The sequence below is a fragment of the Budorcas taxicolor genome, chromosome 3 (genome assembly GCF_023091745.1).
Source record: "Budorcas taxicolor isolate Tak-1 chromosome 3, Takin1.1, whole genome shotgun sequence".
In the NCBI taxonomy this organism is placed as follows: Eukaryota; Metazoa; Chordata; class Mammalia; order Artiodactyla; family Bovidae; genus Budorcas; species Budorcas taxicolor.
Window position 1 is genome coordinate 58,443,655 of NC_068912.1, and position 21,083 is coordinate 58,464,737.

At 42.8% G+C, this 21,083-nt stretch overlaps 1 protein-coding gene across 1 annotated transcript in view; it reads left to right on the plus strand.

Moving 5' to 3' along the window:
• The first annotated feature begins 11,544 nt into the window (after positions 1–11,544).
• DDAH1 (dimethylarginine dimethylaminohydrolase 1) overlaps positions 11,545–21,083 on the plus strand; it is a 156,737-nt gene continuing 147,198 nt past the window's right edge. Inside the window, exon 1 of the mRNA XM_052637661.1 lies at positions 11,545–11,847. Coding sequence (XP_052493621.1) covers positions 11,545–11,847 — 303 coding nt within the window. The remainder of the gene's footprint in view (positions 11,848–21,083) is intronic.

The window sequence follows — 21,083 nt, forward strand, 5'->3', positions numbered from 1 at the left end:
AAAGGTCAGTTTTCATTGTAATCCCAAAGAAAGGCAATGCCACAAAATGCTCAAACTACCATACAGTTGCACTCATCTCACATGCTAGCAAAGTAATGCTCAAAGTTCTCTGAGCCAGGCTTCAACAGTACATGATCCATGAACTTCAGATTACTGGCTTGAGCAACAATTGTGAGGATGGAAAAGAGAATGGAAGAGGAAAAGGAGCAGTCTGGACAGAACACAAGAAACTCGGTTCTGGGCATGTTTACATGGGAGTTAAGGTGGGACTTTAAAAGGGTGGGGCTAAAAATATGCTCCTGGCGATCAGTGGAGAAGTAACTCCAGAAAGAATGAAGAGATAAGCCAAAGCAAAAACAACACCCAGTTGTGGATGTGACTGGTGATGGAAGTAAAGTCTGATGCTGTAAAGAACAATATTGCATAGGAACCTGGAATGTTACGTTCATGAATCAGAGCAAATTGGAAGTGGTCAAACAGGAGATGGCAAGAGTAACATTTTAGGAATCAGCTAACTAAAATGGATTGGAATGGGTGAATTTAACTCAAATGATCATTATATCTACTACTGTGGGCAAGAATCCCTTAGAAGAAATGAAGTAGCCATCATAGTCAACAAAAGAGTCCAAAATGCAGTACTTGGATGAGATCGCAAAAATGACAGAATGATCTCTGTTCGTCTCCAAGGCAAACCATTCAATATCACAGTAATCTAAATGTATGTCCTGACCAGTAATACTGAAGAAGCTGAAGTTGAACGGTTCTATGAAGACCTACAAGACCTTACAGAACTAACATCCAAAAAGGATGTCCTTTTCATTATAGGGGACTGGAATGCAAAAGTAGGAAGTCAAGAAACACCTGGAGTAACAGGCAAATTTGGCCTTGGAGTACAGAATGAAGCAAGGAAAAGGCTAATACAGTTTTGCCAAGAGAACACACTGGTCATAGCAAACACCCTCTTCCAACAACACAAGAGAAGACTCTACACATGGACATCACCAATGGTCAACACCGAAATCAGATTGATTATATTCTTTGCAGCCAAAGATGGAGAAGCTCTATACAGTCAGCAAAAACAAGACCAGGAGCTGACTGCAGCTCAGATCATGAATTCCTTATTGCCAAATTCAGACTTAATTTGAAGAAAGTGGGGAAAACCACTAGACCATTCAGGTATGACCTAAATCAAATCCCTTATGATTATACAGTGGAAGTGAGAAATAGATTTAAGGGACTAGATCTGATAGACAGAGTGCCTGATGAACTATGGACGGAGGTTCATGAAGTTGTACAGGAGATAGGGATCAAGACCATCCTTAAGAAAAAGAAATGCAAAAAAGGAAAATGGCTGTCTGAGGAGGCCTTCCAAATAGTTGGGAAGAGAAGTGAAAACCAAAGGAGAAAAGGAAAGATATACCCATTTGAATGCAGAGTTCCAAAGAATAGCAAGGAGAGATCAGAAAGCCTTCCTCAGTGATCAGTGCAAAGAAATAGAGGAAAACAACAGAATGCGAAAGACTAGAGATCTCTTCAAGAAAATGAGAGATACCAACGGAACATTTCATGCAAAGATGGGCACAATAAAGGACAGAAATGGTATGGAACTAACAGAAGCAGAAGATATTAAGAAGAGGTGGCAAGAATACACAGAAGAACTGTACAAAAATATCTTCATGACCCAGGTAATCATCATGAGGTGATCACTCACCTAGAGCCAGATATCCTGGAATGTGAAGTCAAGTGGGCCTTAGGAAGCATTAACTTTCTAAGCATTAGTACTAGCTTACAAACAAAGCTAGTAGTGGTGATGGAATTCCAGTTGAGCTAATTCAAATCCTAAAAGATGATGCTGTAAAAGTGCTGCACTCAATATGCCAGCAAATTTGGACAACTCAGCAGTGGCCACAGGACTGGAAAAGGTCAATTTTCACTCCAATACCAAAGAAAGCCAGTGCCAAAGAATGCTCCAACTACCACACAATTGCATTCATCTCACATTCTAGTAAAGTGATACTCAAAATTCTCCAAGCCAGGCTTCAGCAATACATGAATTGTGAACTTCCAGATGTTCAAGCTGGTTTTAGAAAAGGCAGAGGAACAAAGAGATCAAATTGCCAACATCTGCTGAATCATGGAAGAAACAGGAGAGTTCCAGAAAAACATCTATTTCTGCTTTATTGACTATGCCAAAGCCTTTGATTGTGTGGATCTATGGAGAATTCTGAAAGAGATGGGAATACCAGGCCACCTGACCTGCCTCTTGAGAAATCTGTATGCAGGTCAAGAAGCAACACTTAGAACTGGACATGGAAAAACAGACTGATTGCAAATTGGAAAGGAGTACATCAAGGCTGTATATTGTCACCCTGCTTATTTAACTTATATGCAGAATACATCATGAGAAATGCTGGACTGGATGAAACACAAGCTGGAATCAAGATTGCCAGGAGAAATATCAATAACCTCAAATACGTAGATGACACCATCCTTATGGCAGAAAGTGAAGAAGAACTAAAGAGCCTCTTGATGAAAGTGAAAGAGGAGAGTGAAAAAGTTGGCTCAATATTCAGAAACCTAAGATCATAGAAACCTAAGATCTGGTCCCATCACTTCATGGCAAATAGATGAGGAAACAATGGAAACAGTGAGAGACTTTATTTTGAGGGGCTCCAAACTCTCTGCAGTTGGTGACTGCAGCCACAAGATTAAAAGACACTTGCTCCTTTCAAGAAAAGTTATGACCACCTAGACAGCATATTAAAAAGCAGAGACATTACTTTGCCAACAAAGTATAAAGTCAAAGCTATGGTTTTTCCATTAGTCATGTATGGATATGAGAGTTGGACTATAAAGAAAGCTGAGCACCAAAGAATTGATGCTTTTGAAGTGTGGTGTTGGAGAAGACTCTTTAGAGTCCCTTGGACAGCAAGGAGATCTAACCAGTCCATCCTAAAGGAAATCAGTGCTGAGTATTCATTGGAAGGACTGATGCTGAAGCTGAAACTCCAATACTTTGGCCACCTGATGCAAAGAACTGACTCATTAGAAAAGACCCTGAGGCTAGGAAAGATTGAAGATGGGAGGAGAAGTGGACAAGAGAGGATGAGATGGTTGAATGGCATCACCGACTCAATAGACATGAGTTTGAGTAAACTCCAGGAGTTGGTGATGGATAGGGAGGCCTGGCATGTTGCAATCCATTAGGTCACAAATAGTCAGACAGGACTGAGTGACTGTACTGAACTGAACTGAAAAGCAGGGATGAATTCCAGGCAGCCCTGAAGCTCAGGAGAGAGTGGGGAACCAGCAATGACAGTTTAGGTACTGATGAAATTGAGGTGACATTTGAAGTCATGGGCCTGGGTAAGTCTACCCAGAAGAGAGAGCATTTCAAGCTGGCAGAAGAGGAAAGGAGACTGAAACTAGAGACTTAATCAACATTTAAAAGCAATGAAACAGAAGCAGAGGGAGACAGCTCTAGAGAGACAGAGCACTAGGGAAAAGAAGCCAGCAGAGCGCAGTATCACTGATGCAAAAGAGGAAAACTGGAAGAAGAATTCCCAGGACATACATGATCTAATCCTACATTCAAACAAGTGTAGGTTGATACAGAGAGAGCACACAGGACATTTCTCTTCATAAGGAAATGAGGCAATTTGATTTCATAAGGAAATGAAGGGGGCTTATCAGAGCCTAATCTATTTCTTTTCCACAAACATGTATTTAGAAATGAAGTGAAAGTGTTAGTCATTCAGTCATGTCTGACTCTTTGCGACCCCATAGACTGTAGCCCACCATGTTTCTCTGTTCATGGAATTCTCCAGGCAAAAATAATGAAGTAGGTTGCCATTCCCCTCTCTAGGGGATCTTGCCAACCCAGGGATCAAACCCGGGTCTCCTGCGTTGCGGGCAGATTCTTTACGATCTGAGCCATCAGAGAAACCCCAAATCTATTTCTCCCCCACAAATCTACGTATGGAATAATTATGAAAAATATGTCTGGAAAGATAATATTGCAAAAAAAAAAACTCTGATAAGCTGAAAAAATTATTAAGTGGCAGGGTCGCACTAAATCTCTACATATCATCATAACACATGAGAAACTTGTTATTCACACTCAGTACATTTATGTAGTACTTTGCACATTTCAGGATACTTTGCTGATCTCCTTAGCCCTGGGTATAGTTATAGTGAAGTAGATGATTCTGGCATCAGTGTGTTGTTACTCTGCTAAGAGAAAGTAATAAGCAACATAGAAAGAATATAGAAAGAGTTATGGAAGTTCAGAAAAGGGAAATGTTGCTTGTGTGGAAGGGGGTGAGCTTTGAAGAGCCAAGGGTACTTAGTGCTTACAGTGTGCCCTGTTACTGAGATAGGCGCTGTATTAACTCGTTTGGAGAACTTGGATATGTTGAGTGGTAGAAATGGGCATTTTACACAGAGGTAGATGGAAACGTTGGTATTCATTTGTGTCTGGCACAAGACGGCAATAGCTACTAATATAGTGGTTATCATTCATTATTTCTTGGTGCCAGGGACAATGCTAAGACCCTTTTTTACATGCTGTCATATTTCAGCTTCAGAGCAGCCACTTTACACATAAACTTAAGTGACTCCCCCAAATGAGATCCCTGGTCAAAAACAAACAGCACGCTCAGCTGACAAGAATGTTTAGTAGGATTTCTTTTAAAAAAGGAAATGTTTTTAGAGGTATAGGCAGAGTAAAAGAGAATGAATAAGGAATGTTGAGGCACCCAGAGGCTAGCAAAAACAGGAAGCCATTACCACCCTTAGATATAGATAATTCAAAGAACATCACAAAATGGTTCAAGCTGCCGCTACTGCTGCTGGTACTAAGTCGGTTCAGTCGTGTCCGACTCTGTGTGACCCCATAGACGGCAGCCTACCAGGCTCCTCCATCCGTGGGATTTTTCAGGCAAGAACACTGGAGTGGGGCGCCATTGCCTTCTCTGATTCAAGCTGAGTTGGAGTCAACTGGCTACTTCTTTCCAGAGCATAGAAGTTAGGAATTCTCCCTTCACTGCTTTCATCGATATCCTTACATCAAACATTATGTCATGGCTATGTTGGTCCCTTGATCCCTTCTGCAACTACACTGATCAACATTCACTGTGCCAAAAAATACTTTGAGAAGTTGGAGAGGGTGGATAACCCCAAGCACAGCCTCATGCATTGAATATTGCCAAATGCTCTTTCTGAAAATGCTGAATTGCCTTTTCTTCGCATCCTCTTTTTCTTTAATATTCATAATGTTGTGTACTTAAAAGAGAACTTTAAAATGTGCTGTTTAGTACTTTCATGTAAGTAGTTACATGAGGTTATAAGAACCCAGCCAGGAGCTAGAATCACCAAAAGGAGGGACCACCAGACAGAAACTATGGTTATAAAAGGGTTGTTGTTAGAACCATGAAAAGCAGGAAGGGAGTAAGAGGAATAAATATGTTGATTTCTGTTTCCTCTTGCCCTCCCGTCTCCTGTAAGAGCTTCTCATTGGCCAAAGCCAACAATAATGGGATACTAGATGATAATGGTCCATGAAGGGCAGTCCCCTTGGTTTAGAGCAAGACAGAAAATAGTGCAGCCTGAGTCTTGGGCACACCAAGATTACACAGCTAAGATGCAAAAGGGGCAGGAGTCAAAGTCAGATTTATTATGCCTTATTCACTGCTTTTATTTATCTTCCATACACATTGTAGGTGTTTGGTAAATATTTGTTTAAAGAATGAATTCCCAGATGAAAGTTGAAGAAGCCAAGATTAGGGGCTACAAATCTTGATTTTAAGAACCAGAACCCTGGAACCATCTCCTTGTCTATAAAATGCCGCCTGGCCATTCGACCAAACATAACTTACCGACTGTACGTCAAAGGAAATCTACAGCAGTCAGTTTCCTCCACAGTAAAGCTCTTTGCATCAAACTTAATGATTCTTATCTGGAAATACTCAGGACTTAGTGTCAGAATGCAGATTTATGGTATTTACTTGATCTAGTATATCCAGTATTTGGGATGGATGAGGACACCACTGAGCCTTCATTCTCTTTAAGGATTCCAACCCTTACTCTCAAACACTCATTCCCCAATGAAAGCAAATATTATATCTGCTGAAAATGGGGTAATAAAGGAGTATGGCATGAATGTCTATTTTAATCCTGAATAATTGCTATCTAAATTTGACTTCAAATGTAGATCTTGATTGATTGATATATTATCAATGGAAAAGAAAAATTGCCTCTGTATCCCAGCCAGGAGCATATACACAGTTCTAGGTAATCCAAATAGAATTTAAACAGGGAATTAGTTACAAAGATCTTGAAATTTGTGGAAGATAAAAGGAGCAATTTGACCATAAGCTCCATAATGTAATTCACAATTACATCTCCTGTACCTGGTAGCAAAGATTCAAAAATGTGTATTGAATCTATGATTACACTTGTGAGTGAGATTTGGTCTATCAATCTAGGAAGGTCAAGGGTTCTGCTGGAAAGCATTAGGATAGCTATATAACTCTGATAATTCAAGGGATGTGAGTATGTGATTTGGCCATTGATAGGAAATCATGTTCAAAGCCTTCTGTTCAAAACCTGTCAGTGTTACTGTATAGCACAGAGAACTCTACTCAATATTCCATGATGACGTATATGAGAAAAGAATCTAAAAAAGGATGAATATATGTATATGTATAGCTGAATCACTTTGCTATACTCCTAAAACTAACACAACATTATAAATCAACTATAATCTAATAAAATTTTAAAAACCCAAAGCAATAACAAACTCCCCCAAACCTGTTAATGGATAATATTTGAGGAACACCTACTAGGTGCTAGATATCATTTCTGGCACTTTACTAAGACATTTGTATTTAACCTTCCTAATAATCCTATGATAATGGGTTCATTGCTTCCAGTTTCATAAATGAGGAAGAAAAGGAGGCAAAGAGTTTTTCAGTAACACAACTAAGAGCATACAATAAGAAAATAGCAGAGCCAAGCTTCCACCCACAAAGTTTGGCTTCGGAAGCTACGCTCAGTCTCCACACCATATGTCTCTCCACTGCTCAAGCGATGAAAGCTTGAACCTTTCTACATTTATTCTCCATTTTCTCTATTGTACTCTGGGGCACAAACCAGCTAGCTGTTTCCCCAACCTGTTTCCTCTCCTTTCTGGACTCATGGAAGACTACTCCCTAGCTCTTCCCTTTGGTCACTGTAGCTGTATGACTGAGTTCCAGCCAGAGGAAAGCGAAAAGAGGTGATGTATATTACTTCCTGGCCTGACCCATCAAGCCTCTTACATCTGATACTGCATCTTATAATTTTCTTTCAGCTTGAGGAAGGTGAGCATGGTGAACCTGGATGCTATATTTGAAACTGTTGGAGCCACAAAATGGAAGGCGGCCAGACCCCTGTATGTTGTTTGGAGAAGAGTCAGGAACCAATCAAGAACATCTGTGTTAGCTTTTAAGTGAACAAGAGATACACTATCAATTTGAGATCTAACCAGTCCATTCTGAAGGAGATCAACCCTGGGATTTCTTTGGAAGGAATGATGCTGAAGCTGAAACTCCAGTACTTTGGCCACCTCATGCGAAGAGTTGACTCATTGGAAAAGACTCTGATGCTGGGAGGGATTGGGGGCAGGAGGAGAAGGGGACAACAGAGGATGAAATGGCTGGATGGTATCACGGACTCAATGGACGTGAGTCTGAGTGAACTCCGGGAGATGGTGATGGACAGGGAGGCCTGACATGCTGCGATTCATGGGGTCACCAAGAGTCGGACACAACTGAGCGACTGAACTGAACTGAACTGAATATGTGTTGGGGCCATTTTGTTACAGCAGCTGGAGTCATCTTAACCAATGCTTACATGATTTGAGCTGATCTGTTGTTCCTTGAACATGCATTTGGCTTTTGCACATACTTTTCCTTGGGATTCTTATTCTATTCTTCCAAATATTCACATTCTCAAAATTACTCAAGGCCTAAACCAAGTCCACTCATCTTCAAGCAGCTCTCCTTCACTCCTACTAGCCACAGTGCTTTCTTTTTTGCTTAACTTCCTATACAACTTTGCTGATTGTCTCTCTCATGTGCTCTTAGCATAGCTCTAATTTTGAATGTCTTATTTTCCCAGTAAACTCTTCAAGGTCAAGGATCATGTTTTAAAGCTGCCTGTATGTCCCTGAAGTACATAACATGGTAGTGTGCCTTGAGAATTCTCAATAAATATCTGTGAGGAAAATGAATTTATATATATATTATACTCAATAAAGTCCATGTTCCCAAAAATAGTCCTTCATCACTCAAGCAGGAAGGCATGTAAATGTAATTTACTAGAGTTTGTCTTTATTATTCTTTTCACCAACATACACATTCTAACACTTTTTGACAACTGCTTAGAAAAGACAGAAGGCATCCTTATCAAATTTCAGATGACACAAAACTAGAGGTAATAAATAATGCACAGGATGACAGAGTCAAAATGAGGCAAGTTGGAATGAAGCAGATAACACTTACTAGGGGGTATCTGCAAAATTAGATTAAAAAAAAAAAAAAGAGGTGCAATTTCAGTATGGAACATGTGGCTAATGTCAATTTATAGGAAAAATCTTTTAGGTTTTAATTGGCTGCTGGGTTGACATGGGCCCGGAATGGATACATGGGACTTTGTTTATAATTAGGCTCAGGGTACTTGGTGGCAAAGTATTCAGGCTTTAACAAGGCATGGGCATGAATTAAGCTTGCTAGGTGGGGACAAATGGAGGTACATGAAACCTCAATGTTAAGTAAAGAGGGGAACAAAGTCCCATATTTTAGCCTGGGCAACCTCAGCACATGAGGTAACTTTCACCGATAGTACTGGTGGGAATTCCCTGCTGAGGACACCATCAAGTAATTTCTGGACACTAATTTGATGCCAACAGCATGGGTCTCCTGAGAGTTTTGCCTCAGAAGTAGAACCCAGTAGGTCTCAAAGGTTTGTTATGTTACTTTTGATCCCACTTCCCAGCATCAGGGTCAGAGCTGTCCTTCACTTAAAACCAGTCACTTTTAGAGCTGAGAAATGCCATGTCATCTGGGTAAATTCAAGTCATCCTTGAGAGAGAGAGGAGAGAAGGCAGATCACATCTCCTCTGTGCTTAGCAGAGACAACTGCTCCAGGACCCTCAGCCAGATCTCTCCTTGAACCTACACTGCTTGTTTGCGTGCTTGGTGCTAAGTGGTGTCCGACTCTGCAACCTCGTGGACTGTGGCCCACCAGGTCCTCTGTCCATGGGATTTCCCAGGCAAGAATACTGGAGTGGGTTGCTGTTTCTTCCTCCAGGGGCTTAGGCAGTGTTAATAGAAGCCTAGCACCTGGAATAAGGGTCCTACTTAGTCTGTGAGAGTCAGGCCACACAGGAAGAATTGTTTCTATTCTAGATAGTATGATTTAAAAGGGATACTGGCAAACTCATATGAACCAAAAGGAAGATGACCAGAATATTGAAGAGATTTAGAAACCAATCACTAGTTCTTTTTTGGTGGGTTAGCCTCAAGGCCCGAAGTGGGTTAGGACAGCGAGTGGGAGGGGGTGTCAGGTAGCAAGGAGAGCAGAACTGTCCCGACGTGTGAATGCTGCCTTGCGAAAGAACACTAGCATGTTAGCTAACGGCAGAAGGCAGAACTGGGACCAGGGGTATATAAGCCGCAAACGAAAATGTTTTACTTGTGATAACTCTGAAAGTAGAATATACTTTGTAAGTGAGTTTAGAATGTTCTAGTAAAGAACTGGTGACTGTCATAGATGTTTTAGCTGGAATTCCAGGACATTGGGTAGGGAGTTAAATGAAAGTGCTTCTAAGATCCCATTCAAATCTAATGTTCTATGATCTAATTAATCTTTAAATGAGAAATGTGCTACAGAATTTGAGGAAGGAAGATTATTAACTGAGATGATTTTGGAGTTACAAGCTGCAGTGGATCTTCCCCTCAAAAAGAGCAGAACCCACAGATTATTTTTTCTGTAATGTGTGAGATGGGAAAATAGAAGCCTAGTACCATTATGAAGGAAAAGGAACTCCCGAGGGGCATGAGAAAAGAAACATTTAATAAATATGAGAATTTCACAGAGTCTGAACAGGCCTGAGGGGAAGGCAAGGGAGGAATTTGGAAACCTTCTTTCCCAAAGACAAAAGATTTGTGATGCTCCATATCTGAAACTGCTCAAGGTGAGCACTCACCTATGGCTGATGAAAACATACTTGGTCTTTTCCTCCCTATTCTGGAGGCAAAAACTCCAGAATCACACATTATCACAGTGTTCATAGCACTTTCCCCGTGACTCTGTAACGAATCCACCTGTAATGCAGGAGACTCAGGAGACACTGGTTTGATCTCTGGTTTGGGAAGATCGCCTGGAGGAGATCATGGCAACCCACTCCAGTATTCTTGCCTGGAGAATCCCATGGACAGAGGAGTTTGGTGGGCTACAGTTCTTGGGGTCCAAAGAGTTGGACAGGACTGATGGAACTGAGCAGGCACGCACTCACTCTGTTCATAAGAACCGATTGTCCTTGAAACACTGTGAGTTTCTGTATGTCTATTTCTCTCTGTGTTTCTTGTCCTTAACAGACAGGAAGAAATAAGATCCTTTTCACAATCTCGAGTCTGGCGAGGGGTGAGGGGTCATTTGCAGAGAAAGTCAAGGTAACATGGCATGCATGCCTGCTCAGTAGTGTCTAACTCTTTGGAACCCCGTGGACTGCAGTCTACCAGGCTCCTCTGTCCGTGGGATTATCAGAACAAGAATACTGGTTTGTAGAATACTTCAGTGGGTTGCCATTATCCAGGGGATCTTCCAGACCTAGAGACTGAACCCGTGTCTGCTGCATTGGCAGGTGGATTCTTTACCACCGAGCCATCTGACAAGCCCCAGCGTAACATGGACTTGGGTACAAAGACAGATCCTCATCCTGGGAACTGGAGGGGGAGGCTGGGGTTGGGGGCAGTACCACATGCTGGGGAACCTAGGAACAGCAGAGTAGGGAGAGAGGTCAAAGAATCTATCCAGAAAGGAATCATCCCATTCTTGGCTTCCCCGACCACCAAGCAACCCTTTCCAGTCGCTCTGCGCAGACCACAGCCGCTCTTCAAATATGAGGGGTGCACATGCGGCGAAATACAGGTAACCATCAGGTTCAGGTACCGCGCCTTTTGGCTGAGGTTCGCGCACCCAGCCACCCACCAGCGCACACCTCTCGAACTCCCCGCTTCCTCGGCCGCCGCCTTCACTCCGACTTCGTGCGACGGGCCGCCCGCAAACCCGAGAGCGCCGAGTGGGCGCGCGGGCTGCGCGCGGGCAGGAGCCCCGAGCTCTGGGCATGCTCAGTCGCGCGGGCAGGGCTCCGGGCGCGAGCAGGGCTCCCGCTGCACCGCATTCGCCGGCTGCCAAGGGGAGCCGCCGGGCGCTCGCAGACTCGGCGAGCGCTGCCCGCACGAGACCGTACCGCCGCGCCCCCCGCCGCCACCCCGAGCCATGGCTTCTCTCGGCCACCCAGCCACCTTTGGCCGGGCCACCCATGTCGTGGTACGGGCGCTGCCCGAGTCCCTCGCCCAACAGGCGCTGAGGCGCACCAAGGGCGACGAGGTGGATTTCGCCCGCGCAGAGCGGCAGCACCAGCTCTACGTGGGCGTGCTGGGCAGTAAGCTGGGGCTGCAGGTGGTGCAGCTGCCCGCCGACGAGAGCCTCCCAGACTGCGTGTTCGTGGAGGACGTGGCCGTGGTGTGCGAGGAGACGGCCCTCATCACCCGCCCCGGGGCGCCGAGCCGGAGGAAGGAGGTAACTGCCCGCCCGGAGAAGCGAGGGGTGCGGCCCGGGATGCTCGCCGGGCCCTCACCTACCGAGCGCGACCGACTTGCCGGGGAAATCGCGCAACTGGCCCCCGGGCTAGTTCAGAACTTCCCGTTTAGGGGAGAGGGTGTGTGTGCGAAAGAGAGAAGTTCATTGTTCACGCCTCCCGGCTGCCGGCGCAGCTTGAATGCCTTGGAGAGGACCCGACTGAGTGTGGTCATGCAGACTCGGGCAGGTGGGTGGGGTGGGGAATCCATCTCATAGCATTTTTATTTGTAAAGATTAAAAAGCAGTAAGGACAGTGCAACTCTGCCCGTTTCCCAGGGAGCTGGGGGCAGGGAGAGGTGCCCTTCCAGGCGGGCGGGTGGAGGCTGGGCGAAGGGCTCTGAGGGCGGGTTGGTGACCTGAACCCACAAGTCCTGCCAGGAGCTGGGATCAGGGCTGTCCAGACGAAGGAACGGGGTGTCGGTTCCCATAGATCTACGGCGTCCCAAGTTACTTTTCAGTGGTGGAAAGAGTCCCGCAGAAAGGGACTAACAAGTGAATGAATGTAAGACTGGCTTGCTGAGCTGTGGTGTCTGGGTTGGAAAAGCTGTATTCACTGTAGGGTGTTGGGTTTGTGTATGTGTGTGTATGTTTAATTGGAAATGGTTTCACAAATTCCATAATTTTTATTCTCTCTACTTTAAAACTCAGTAATTAGAGCTTTTTGGGTTCTCAAAGGATGGTGACTACTTTAAAATACTGCAGTTTGTGAAAATGGCAGTGATTGCTTTAAACACAAGGTAGGTTAGTGGGGAGAGACAAATAGAGTGAGCTTGGATTTTAAAATGCCATCTGGCCTGGGATTCTTCTTATTGCCTGCTAAGAGCCGGGGCTCAAGACTCTCGGTTGCTATTGGCATCAAGTGGCATTGCAAGAAGCTGCTGGTTTCTTTCCTATATGGAGGGTTAGGGATTTTTTCCCCCCTATTTTGTCTTTATTCGATTCACATTGGAAATGTCTCACAGAGCTCATAGTTTAAAATGTGCTTTTTCTCCACCTGCTTCACTACATGAGTGGATGATAGAACTTTGCTTGATCTGCGAGAAAAAGCATATTTGGTTGATTACTCACTGAGATTATCAGCTTTTTTTTTTTCCTTCCCCACCCTGCCTTAGCAGAAAACCAAGAGTAACAGGTCACATTCTCTCAGCTCTTTTATCTCCTTTGCCATGCCTCTCCATCTTTGAGTCTGTGAGATGACCTGCTCCATTTTAAACTGATAAGCACGTAACCACATTTGAACACTTTCTGATGTGTCCTAGGCCATATGGCAAAACTGTGGTTTGTTTAAAAGAGTAAGGTAGATTTTAAAAACTCTTTCAAAATAGTACTCATTTGTTGAGGCTGGTCCAATTTCCTGTTAAGACTGTGAATATATTTAATCATCTATTCCATTTTATTCCTATAATAAAACCTTTCAAATTTTTGCCTTCCTGATGCTAAAGTGGGCAGTGATCTGTCTCCCCATCAGATTTTGAGGCATACATTTAAAAAAAGACCTCACTCTTGTATCAGGCTGGTGGGCTACTGCCAGAGGCCGTGTAGTGTAATAGATAAGAACATCAGACTAAATGTAATCCTGTGACCTTGGGGACTATCTCTTGCCTCAGTTTTCTCACCTGTAAAGTGGATATAATCATACCTATTTCATAGAATTGTGGTAATAAATTTATTAATCCATCTGAAATATAGAGGGCAGGACATTTCATGAAGTGTTTTTATTCACTTCCCAGTGGGTCATAGAAGATTTGCTCCTTGAGCAGTAAGAAGTCTGCTGTACACTGATGCAGTTATAGCGACATTTCCCCATCCCAGGGTGAAGGGGAGTTGTCTTCATGCCTTAGGTTCCATCCTAATCTGCTCTGTAGCACTGCTTCCCAGGTTGAGTTTTCTGCTGGTGTGTCGTCCCTCCCCACATCACCTTTGCCATTGCCTCTGATCAGATGCCCAGGGTAACAGACCTTCCAACCAGAGAAGGGAATTCAGGCAGTCATGTTGGACGGGGTGCTTCGGAGATTTCTTTGAAATCTCTCATAGTTTCCTGCCTACGTTGAAGTTAATAAATGCTTGCTGAGTGAATGAACAAATGGATTAATAAAATACTAGTTAGCTTCCCAGGTGGCTCACTGTTAAAGAATCCACCTCCCAAGCAAGAGACACGGTTTGATCCCTGGGTCAGGAAGATCCCCTTGAGAAGGAACATGCAACCCACTCCAGTATTATCCCGCCTGGAAAATTCCATGGACAGAGGAACCTACAGGAGGCTACAGTCCATGGTGTCACAAGAGTTGGACATGACTTAGCGACTAAACAGCTAACAGCTCAACAATTAGCTAATATCAGTAATCTGATAATAATTACTTTAAGGCCCTCTTGAATTATTATATATAAATATTTCATGTAACACTAATCTCCCTAACAGAAATTACACAACAGCCAATGCATTATTTTAAAATTATTAACACTGATCTCCTTGTTTCCTGTCTCTTACTACTCATTGCATTTTCCGCACTGTAGCCAAGTTGGTCTTTCTAAGACTCAAATCTGATCCTGTTCCTCTTCTGATTAAAATTCTAGAAGGGCCTCCATTGAGCTTGATAAACCCATTGAGCTGGTTTCTGCTTGCCTTTTCAGCTTTAGCTGCATCTCTGACCACACCCCACGTGCCTCTCAACCCTTGGCTCAAGCCAGGTTCTTTTTCTGATTCACCATACTATTGCTTTTACAGGCATACATTCCTCCTTCACCCAGGACACTCTTCCTCCTTCCTCTCCTGCATTTTATCTGGCTATTCCTACTCATGCGTCAGTTCTCAGCTTACTGTTACCATTAATATTATTAGCTAATTGTTACTGGGTGCTTGCCATTTGCCAGACATTGTGTTCGATTTATGACATGCATTTCATTGAATGTTCACATCAACTCTTTGAGCGCATTGTTATCATTATTTGTGTTTAAAAGTTGATGACACTGAGTCTGGGTGAGATTAAATAAATTGCCCAAGGCAAACCACTTCAGTATTCTTGCCTTGAGAACCCCATGAACAGTATGAAAAGACAAAAAGATAGAACACTGAAAGATTAACTCCCCAGGTCAGTAGGTGCACAATATGTTACTGGAGATCAGTGGAGAAATAACTCCAGAAAGAATGAAAGGATTGAGCCAAAGGCAAAACAACACCCAGTTGCAGATGGGACTGGTGATAGAAGCAAGATACGATGCTGTAAAGAGCAATATTGCATAGGAACCTGGAATGTTACGTCCATGAATCAAGGCAAATTGGAAGTGATCAAACAGGAGATGGCAAGAGTAAACATCGACATTCTAGGAATCAGCGAACTAAAAAGGACTGGGATGGGTGAATTTAACTCAGATGACCATTATATCTATTACTGTGGGCAGGAGGCTTAGAAGAAATGGAGTAGCCATCATAGACAACAAAAGAGTCCGAAATGCAGTACTTGGATGCAATCGCAAAAACAACAGAATGATCTCTGTTCGTTTTGAAGGCAAACCATTCAATATAATGATAATCCAAGTCTATGCCCCAACCAGTAACGCTGAAGAAGCTGAAGTTGAACGGTTCTATGAAGACCTACAAGACCTTATAGAACTAACAAACATCCAAAAAAGATGTCCTTTTCATTATAGGGGACTGGAATGCAAAAGTAGGAAGTCAAGAAGCAGCTGGAGTAACAGGCAAATTTGGCCTTGGAGTACAGAATGAAGCAGGGCAAAGGCTAACAGAGTTCTGCCAAGAGAACGCACTGGTCATAGCAAACACCCTCTTCCAACAACACAAGAGAAAACTCTACACATGGACATCACCAGATGGTTGACACCAAAATCAGATTGATTATGTTCTTTGCAGCCAAAGATGGAGAAGCTCTATACAGTCAGCAAAAACAAGACCGGGAGCTGACTGTGGCTCAGATCATGAACTCCTTATTACCAAATTCAGACTTAAATTGAAGAAAGTAGGGAAAACCACTAGACCATTTCAGGTATGACCTAAATCAAATCCCTTATGATTATACAGTGGAAGTGAGAAATAGATTTAAGGGACTAGATCTGATAGATAGAGTGCCTGATGAACTATGGACGGAGGTTAGTGACATTGTACAGGAGACAGGGATCAAGACCATCCCCATGGAAAAGAAATGCAAAAAAAAGGAAAATGGCTGTCTGAGGAGGCCTTACAAATAGTTGAGAAAAGAAGAGAAGTGAAAACCAAAGGAGAAAAGGAAAGATATACGCATTTGAATGCAGAGTTCCAAAGAACAGCAAGGAGAGACAAGAAAGCCTTCCTCAGCAATCAATGCAAAGAAATAGAGGAAAACAATAGAATGGGAAAGACTAGAGATCTCTTCAAGAAATTAGAGACACCAAGGGAACATTTCATGCAAAGATGGGCTTGATAAAGGACAGAAATGGTATGGACCTAACAGAAGCAGAAGATATTAAGAAGAGGTGGCAAGAATACACAGGAGAACTGTACAAAAAAGATCTTCATGACCCAGATATTCACGATGATGTAATCACTCACCTAGAGCCAGACATCCTGGAATGTGAAGTCAAGTGGGCCTTAGAAAGTGTCACTACAAAAAAAGCTAGTGGAGGTGACGGAATTCCAGCTGAGTTATTTCAAATCCTGAAAGGTGATGTTGTGAAAGTGCTACACTCAATATGCCAGCAAATTTGGACAACTCAGTAGTGGCCACAGGACTGGAAAAGGTCAGTTTTCATTCCAATCCCAAAGAAAGGCAATGCCAAAGAATGCTCAAACTACCACACAACTGCACTCATCTCACACTCTAGTAAAGTGATGGTTAGAATTCTCCAAGCCAGGCTTCACCAATACATGAACCGTGAACTTCCAGATGGTCAAGCTGGTTTTAGAAAAGACATAGGAACCAGAGATCAAATTGCGAACATCTGCTGGATCATCAAAAAAGCAAGAGAGTTCCAGAAACACATCTATTTCTGCTTTATTGACTATGCCAAAGCCTTTGACTGTGTGGATCACAATAAACTGTGGAAAATTCTGAAAGAGATGGGAATACCAGGCCACTTGACCTGCCTCTTGAGAAATCTGTATGCAGGTCAGGAAGCAACAGTTAGAACTGGACATGGAACAACAGACTGATTGCAAATTGGAAAGGAGTACATCAAGGCTGTATATTGTCACCCTGCTTATTAACTTATATGCAGAGTGAATCATGAGAAATGCTGGGCTGGAAGAAGCACAAGTTGGAATCAAGATTGCCAGGAGAAATATCGATAACCTCAGATATGCAGATGACACCACCCTTATAGCAGAAAATGAAGAACTAAAGAGCCTTTTGATGAAAGTGTAAGAGGAGAGTGAAAAAGTTGGCTTAAAGCTCAACATTCAGAAAACTAAGATCATGGCATCCGATCCTATCACTTCATGGCAAATAGGTGAGGAAAGAGTGGAAACAGTGGCTGACTTTATTTTTCTGGGCTCCAAGATTGCTGCAGATGGTGATTGCAGCCGTGAAATTAAAAGACACTCACTCCTTGGAAGGAAAGTTATGACCAACCTAGACAGCGTATTAAAAAGCAGAGACATTACTTTGTCAACAAAGTTCCATCTAGTCAAGGCTATGGTTTTTCCAGTGGTCATGTATGGATGTGAGAGTTGGACTATAAAGAAAGCTGAGCACAGAAGAATTGATGCTTTTCAACTGTGGTGTTGGAGAAGACTCTTGAGAGTCCCTTGGACTGTAAGGAAATCCAACCAGTCCATCCTAAAGGAGATCAGTCCTGGGTGTTCATCGGAAGGACTGATGTTGAAGCTGAAACTCCAATACTTTGGCCACCTGATGTGAAAATCTGACTCATTGGAAAGACCCTGATGCTGGGCAAGATTGAGGGCAGGAGGAGAAGGGGACAACAGAGGATGAGATGGTTGAATGGCATCACCGACTCAATGGACATGGATTTGGGTCGACTACGGGAGTTGGTGATGGACAGGGAGGCCTGGCATGCTGCGGTTCATGGGGTTGTGAAGAGTCAGACATGACTGAGCAACTGAACTGAACTGATAGACTTATTGTTGTGACCCCATGGACTGCAGCACACCAGGCTTCCCTGTCCTTCACCATCTCCTGGGTTTGCTCAAACTCATGTCCATTGAGTCAGTGATGCCATCCAACCATCTCATCCTCTGTCACCCTCTTCTCCTCCTGCCTTCAATCTTTCCTAGCATCAGGATCTTATCCAGTGAGTTGGCTCTTTGCATCAGGTGGCCAAAGTATTGGAGCTTCAAGCTTTAGCATCAGTCCTTCCAATGAATATTCAGAATTGATTGCCTTTAGAATTGACTGGTTTGATCTCCTTGCAGTCCAAGGGACTCTCAAGAGTCTTCTCCAACACCACAGTTGAAAAGCATCAATTCTTTGGCACTCAGCTTTCTTCACAGTCCAACTCTCACATCCATACATGTCTACTGGAAAAACCATAGCTTTGACTATATGGATCTTTGTTGGCAAAGTAATGTCTCTACTTTTTAATATGCTGTCTAGGTTTGTCATAGCTTTTCTTCCAAGGTGCAAGTGTCTTTTAATTCCATGACTACAGTCACCATCTGCAGTTATTTTGGAACCCAAGTAGAACCATTGAAACCAGGATTTGAACTCAGATTTGCCAGACTCTAAAGCTCTAGTTCCAAGTGTTGTGATGTTAGATCTCACTTTCTCAAGCATGGAATTGGTTCTTCTTTTATGAACACCTCTGTATGCCCTGTTATATTTATCATAACATATGATAATTGTCTGTGTATCTTTCTGTAGCTCCCCCACTGTTATGAAAGCTGTGAAGGCAAGAATCATATCTGCATTGTTCAACATTTTATCCCCTGGACCTTGTACATGGTAGTCATATGTCAAATATTTTGTTGAAAAAAAATGTGTCTATGATTTTAAGTCAACCTTTGTTCTCCCTCATTATGGCATATTTGGTGTTTTTTAAGCATTTCCAATCAGTAGAGTTTCATTGCAACTCTAGGTGATTTGTAAATGTTTTTCTCTTCCTCTCTCTTTTAATGCCTTTGTCTCTTGTTGTTGTTTTGTTTTTATTAAAATGCTGAGAAATTTCTTCTTAATCAAAACATCATGTTATATTTAATGACTTTTCTTCCTTGGAAGAAAGGACTGAGAACCAAACTCAAGAAAATAACCTTTCTGTGCACACTCAGTATTTGCCCTAAAAGGGCCTCCAAAGGTTAGTAAAACACAGACCATGTCTGCAGCAAGTGTAAGTTGTAGTGAAGAAAACTTATATAGAAAAAATCAGCAAATAGTATTACTTGTCTTATAACTCCATGTCTTCAGGAATATGAATGCCTTCATATGTTGAATACTTTGAAGACCAATAAATTAGCCTTGAAAAGCCAGTCATATTTTAAATGAATCCAGATTACATTTTAGAGGGGAAAAAGGTCAATTGTAAATATCAAAAGTTGAATAAACAAATATCTAAAAGCTGAAATAAGGCAAGTGACAGGGTGTGATGACTGGATTTTTAAAAAAATAAAAATTTCCATTATACTTGCCTGTAGTACCAAATTCAAAAGGTACGAAAGGAAACATAGTAAAGGTAAGTCTTTCTGCCTCACCTGATCCTTGTACCTTACTACGCACTTCTCTTCCTGAGGCAAACACTAGTGCGTTTTCTGTAATTTTTTTTCCCAGAAGGTTTTTAGTACTTAATAAATGATTAACTGACAAAATTTATCCAAGCAAAATTGTGAAATATATCCTGTGCCCTTTCACCCCTCTCTCAGAGCCATTTTACATCTTCCCAGGTACTAAGTATTAATATATAAAGTATACTGTGAGAAAAGCCACACAAACTCATTCTCACCAAGTGATAGTGGCTTTAGTTATCCCTACCTAGAGCCTTTGCATTGTTGGGGACCTCTTTAGGAAAAAGGCAATGCTTCAGTTCAGTTCAGTTGCTCAGTCGTGTCCGACTGTTTGCAATCCCGTGAATCGCAGCACACCAGGCCTCCCTGTCCATCACCAGCTCCCGGAGTTCACTCAGACTCACGTCCATCGAGTCGGTGATGCCATCCAGCCATCTCATCCTCTGTCGTCCCCTTCTCCTCCTGCCCCCAACCCCTCCGCAAATCAGAGTCTTTTCCAATGAGTCAACTGTTCACATGAGGTGACCAAAGTATTGGAGTTTCAGCTTTAGCATCAGTCCTTCCAATGAACACCCAGGACTGATCTCCTTTAGAATGGACTGGTTGGATCTCCTTGCAGTCCAAGAGACTCTCAAGTGTCTTCTTCAACACCACAGTTCAAAAGCATCAGTTCTTCGGCTCTCAGCTTTCTTTACCATCCAACTCTCACATCCATACATGACCACTGGAAAAACCATAGCCTTGACTAGACAGGCCTTTGTTGGCAAAGTAATGTCTCTACTTTTGAATATGCTATCTAGGTTGGTCATAACTTTCCTTCCAAGGAGTAAGCATCTTTTAATTTAATGGCTGCAATCACCATCTGCAGTGAACTGGAGCCTCCCAAAATAAAGTCTGACACTGTTTCCACTGTTTCCCCATCTATTTGGCACAAGGTAATAAATCTCCAATGGAGAAATAGACATGAAGGCCAGGGGTCGGGGGTAGGGGTTGGGGGGTGGCGGACAGAAAGGTGTAAATGGAAAAGGTAAGCAATACATATTTGCATAGTAATTTCTGTTGTGTTAGGGCAGTTAGCTATTTGCATCTACATATTTTGGTCCTGGGAGAAGGCAATGGCAACCCAATCCAGTACTCTTGCCTGAAAAATCCCATGGACAGAGGAGCCTGGTAGGCCACAGTTCGCGGAGTCGCTAGGAGTCGGACACGACTGAGTGACTTCACTTTCACTTTTCACTTTGATGCATTGGAGAAGGAAATGGCAACCCACTCCAGTATTCTTGCCTGGAGAATCCCAGGGACGAGGGAGCCTGGTGGGCTGCCATCTATGGGGTCCCACAGAGTTGGACACGACTGAAGCGACTTAGCAGCAGCAGCATTTTGGTCCCGGCTTCTTATTTCATTAGGAAAAAGCATAATTATATTATTTCCAAAGGCAAGGTGAGCATTAAGATCATGTCTAATAACCAACCAAGTTGTGTGTGTGTGAATAACAAAAGGATAATGTTAT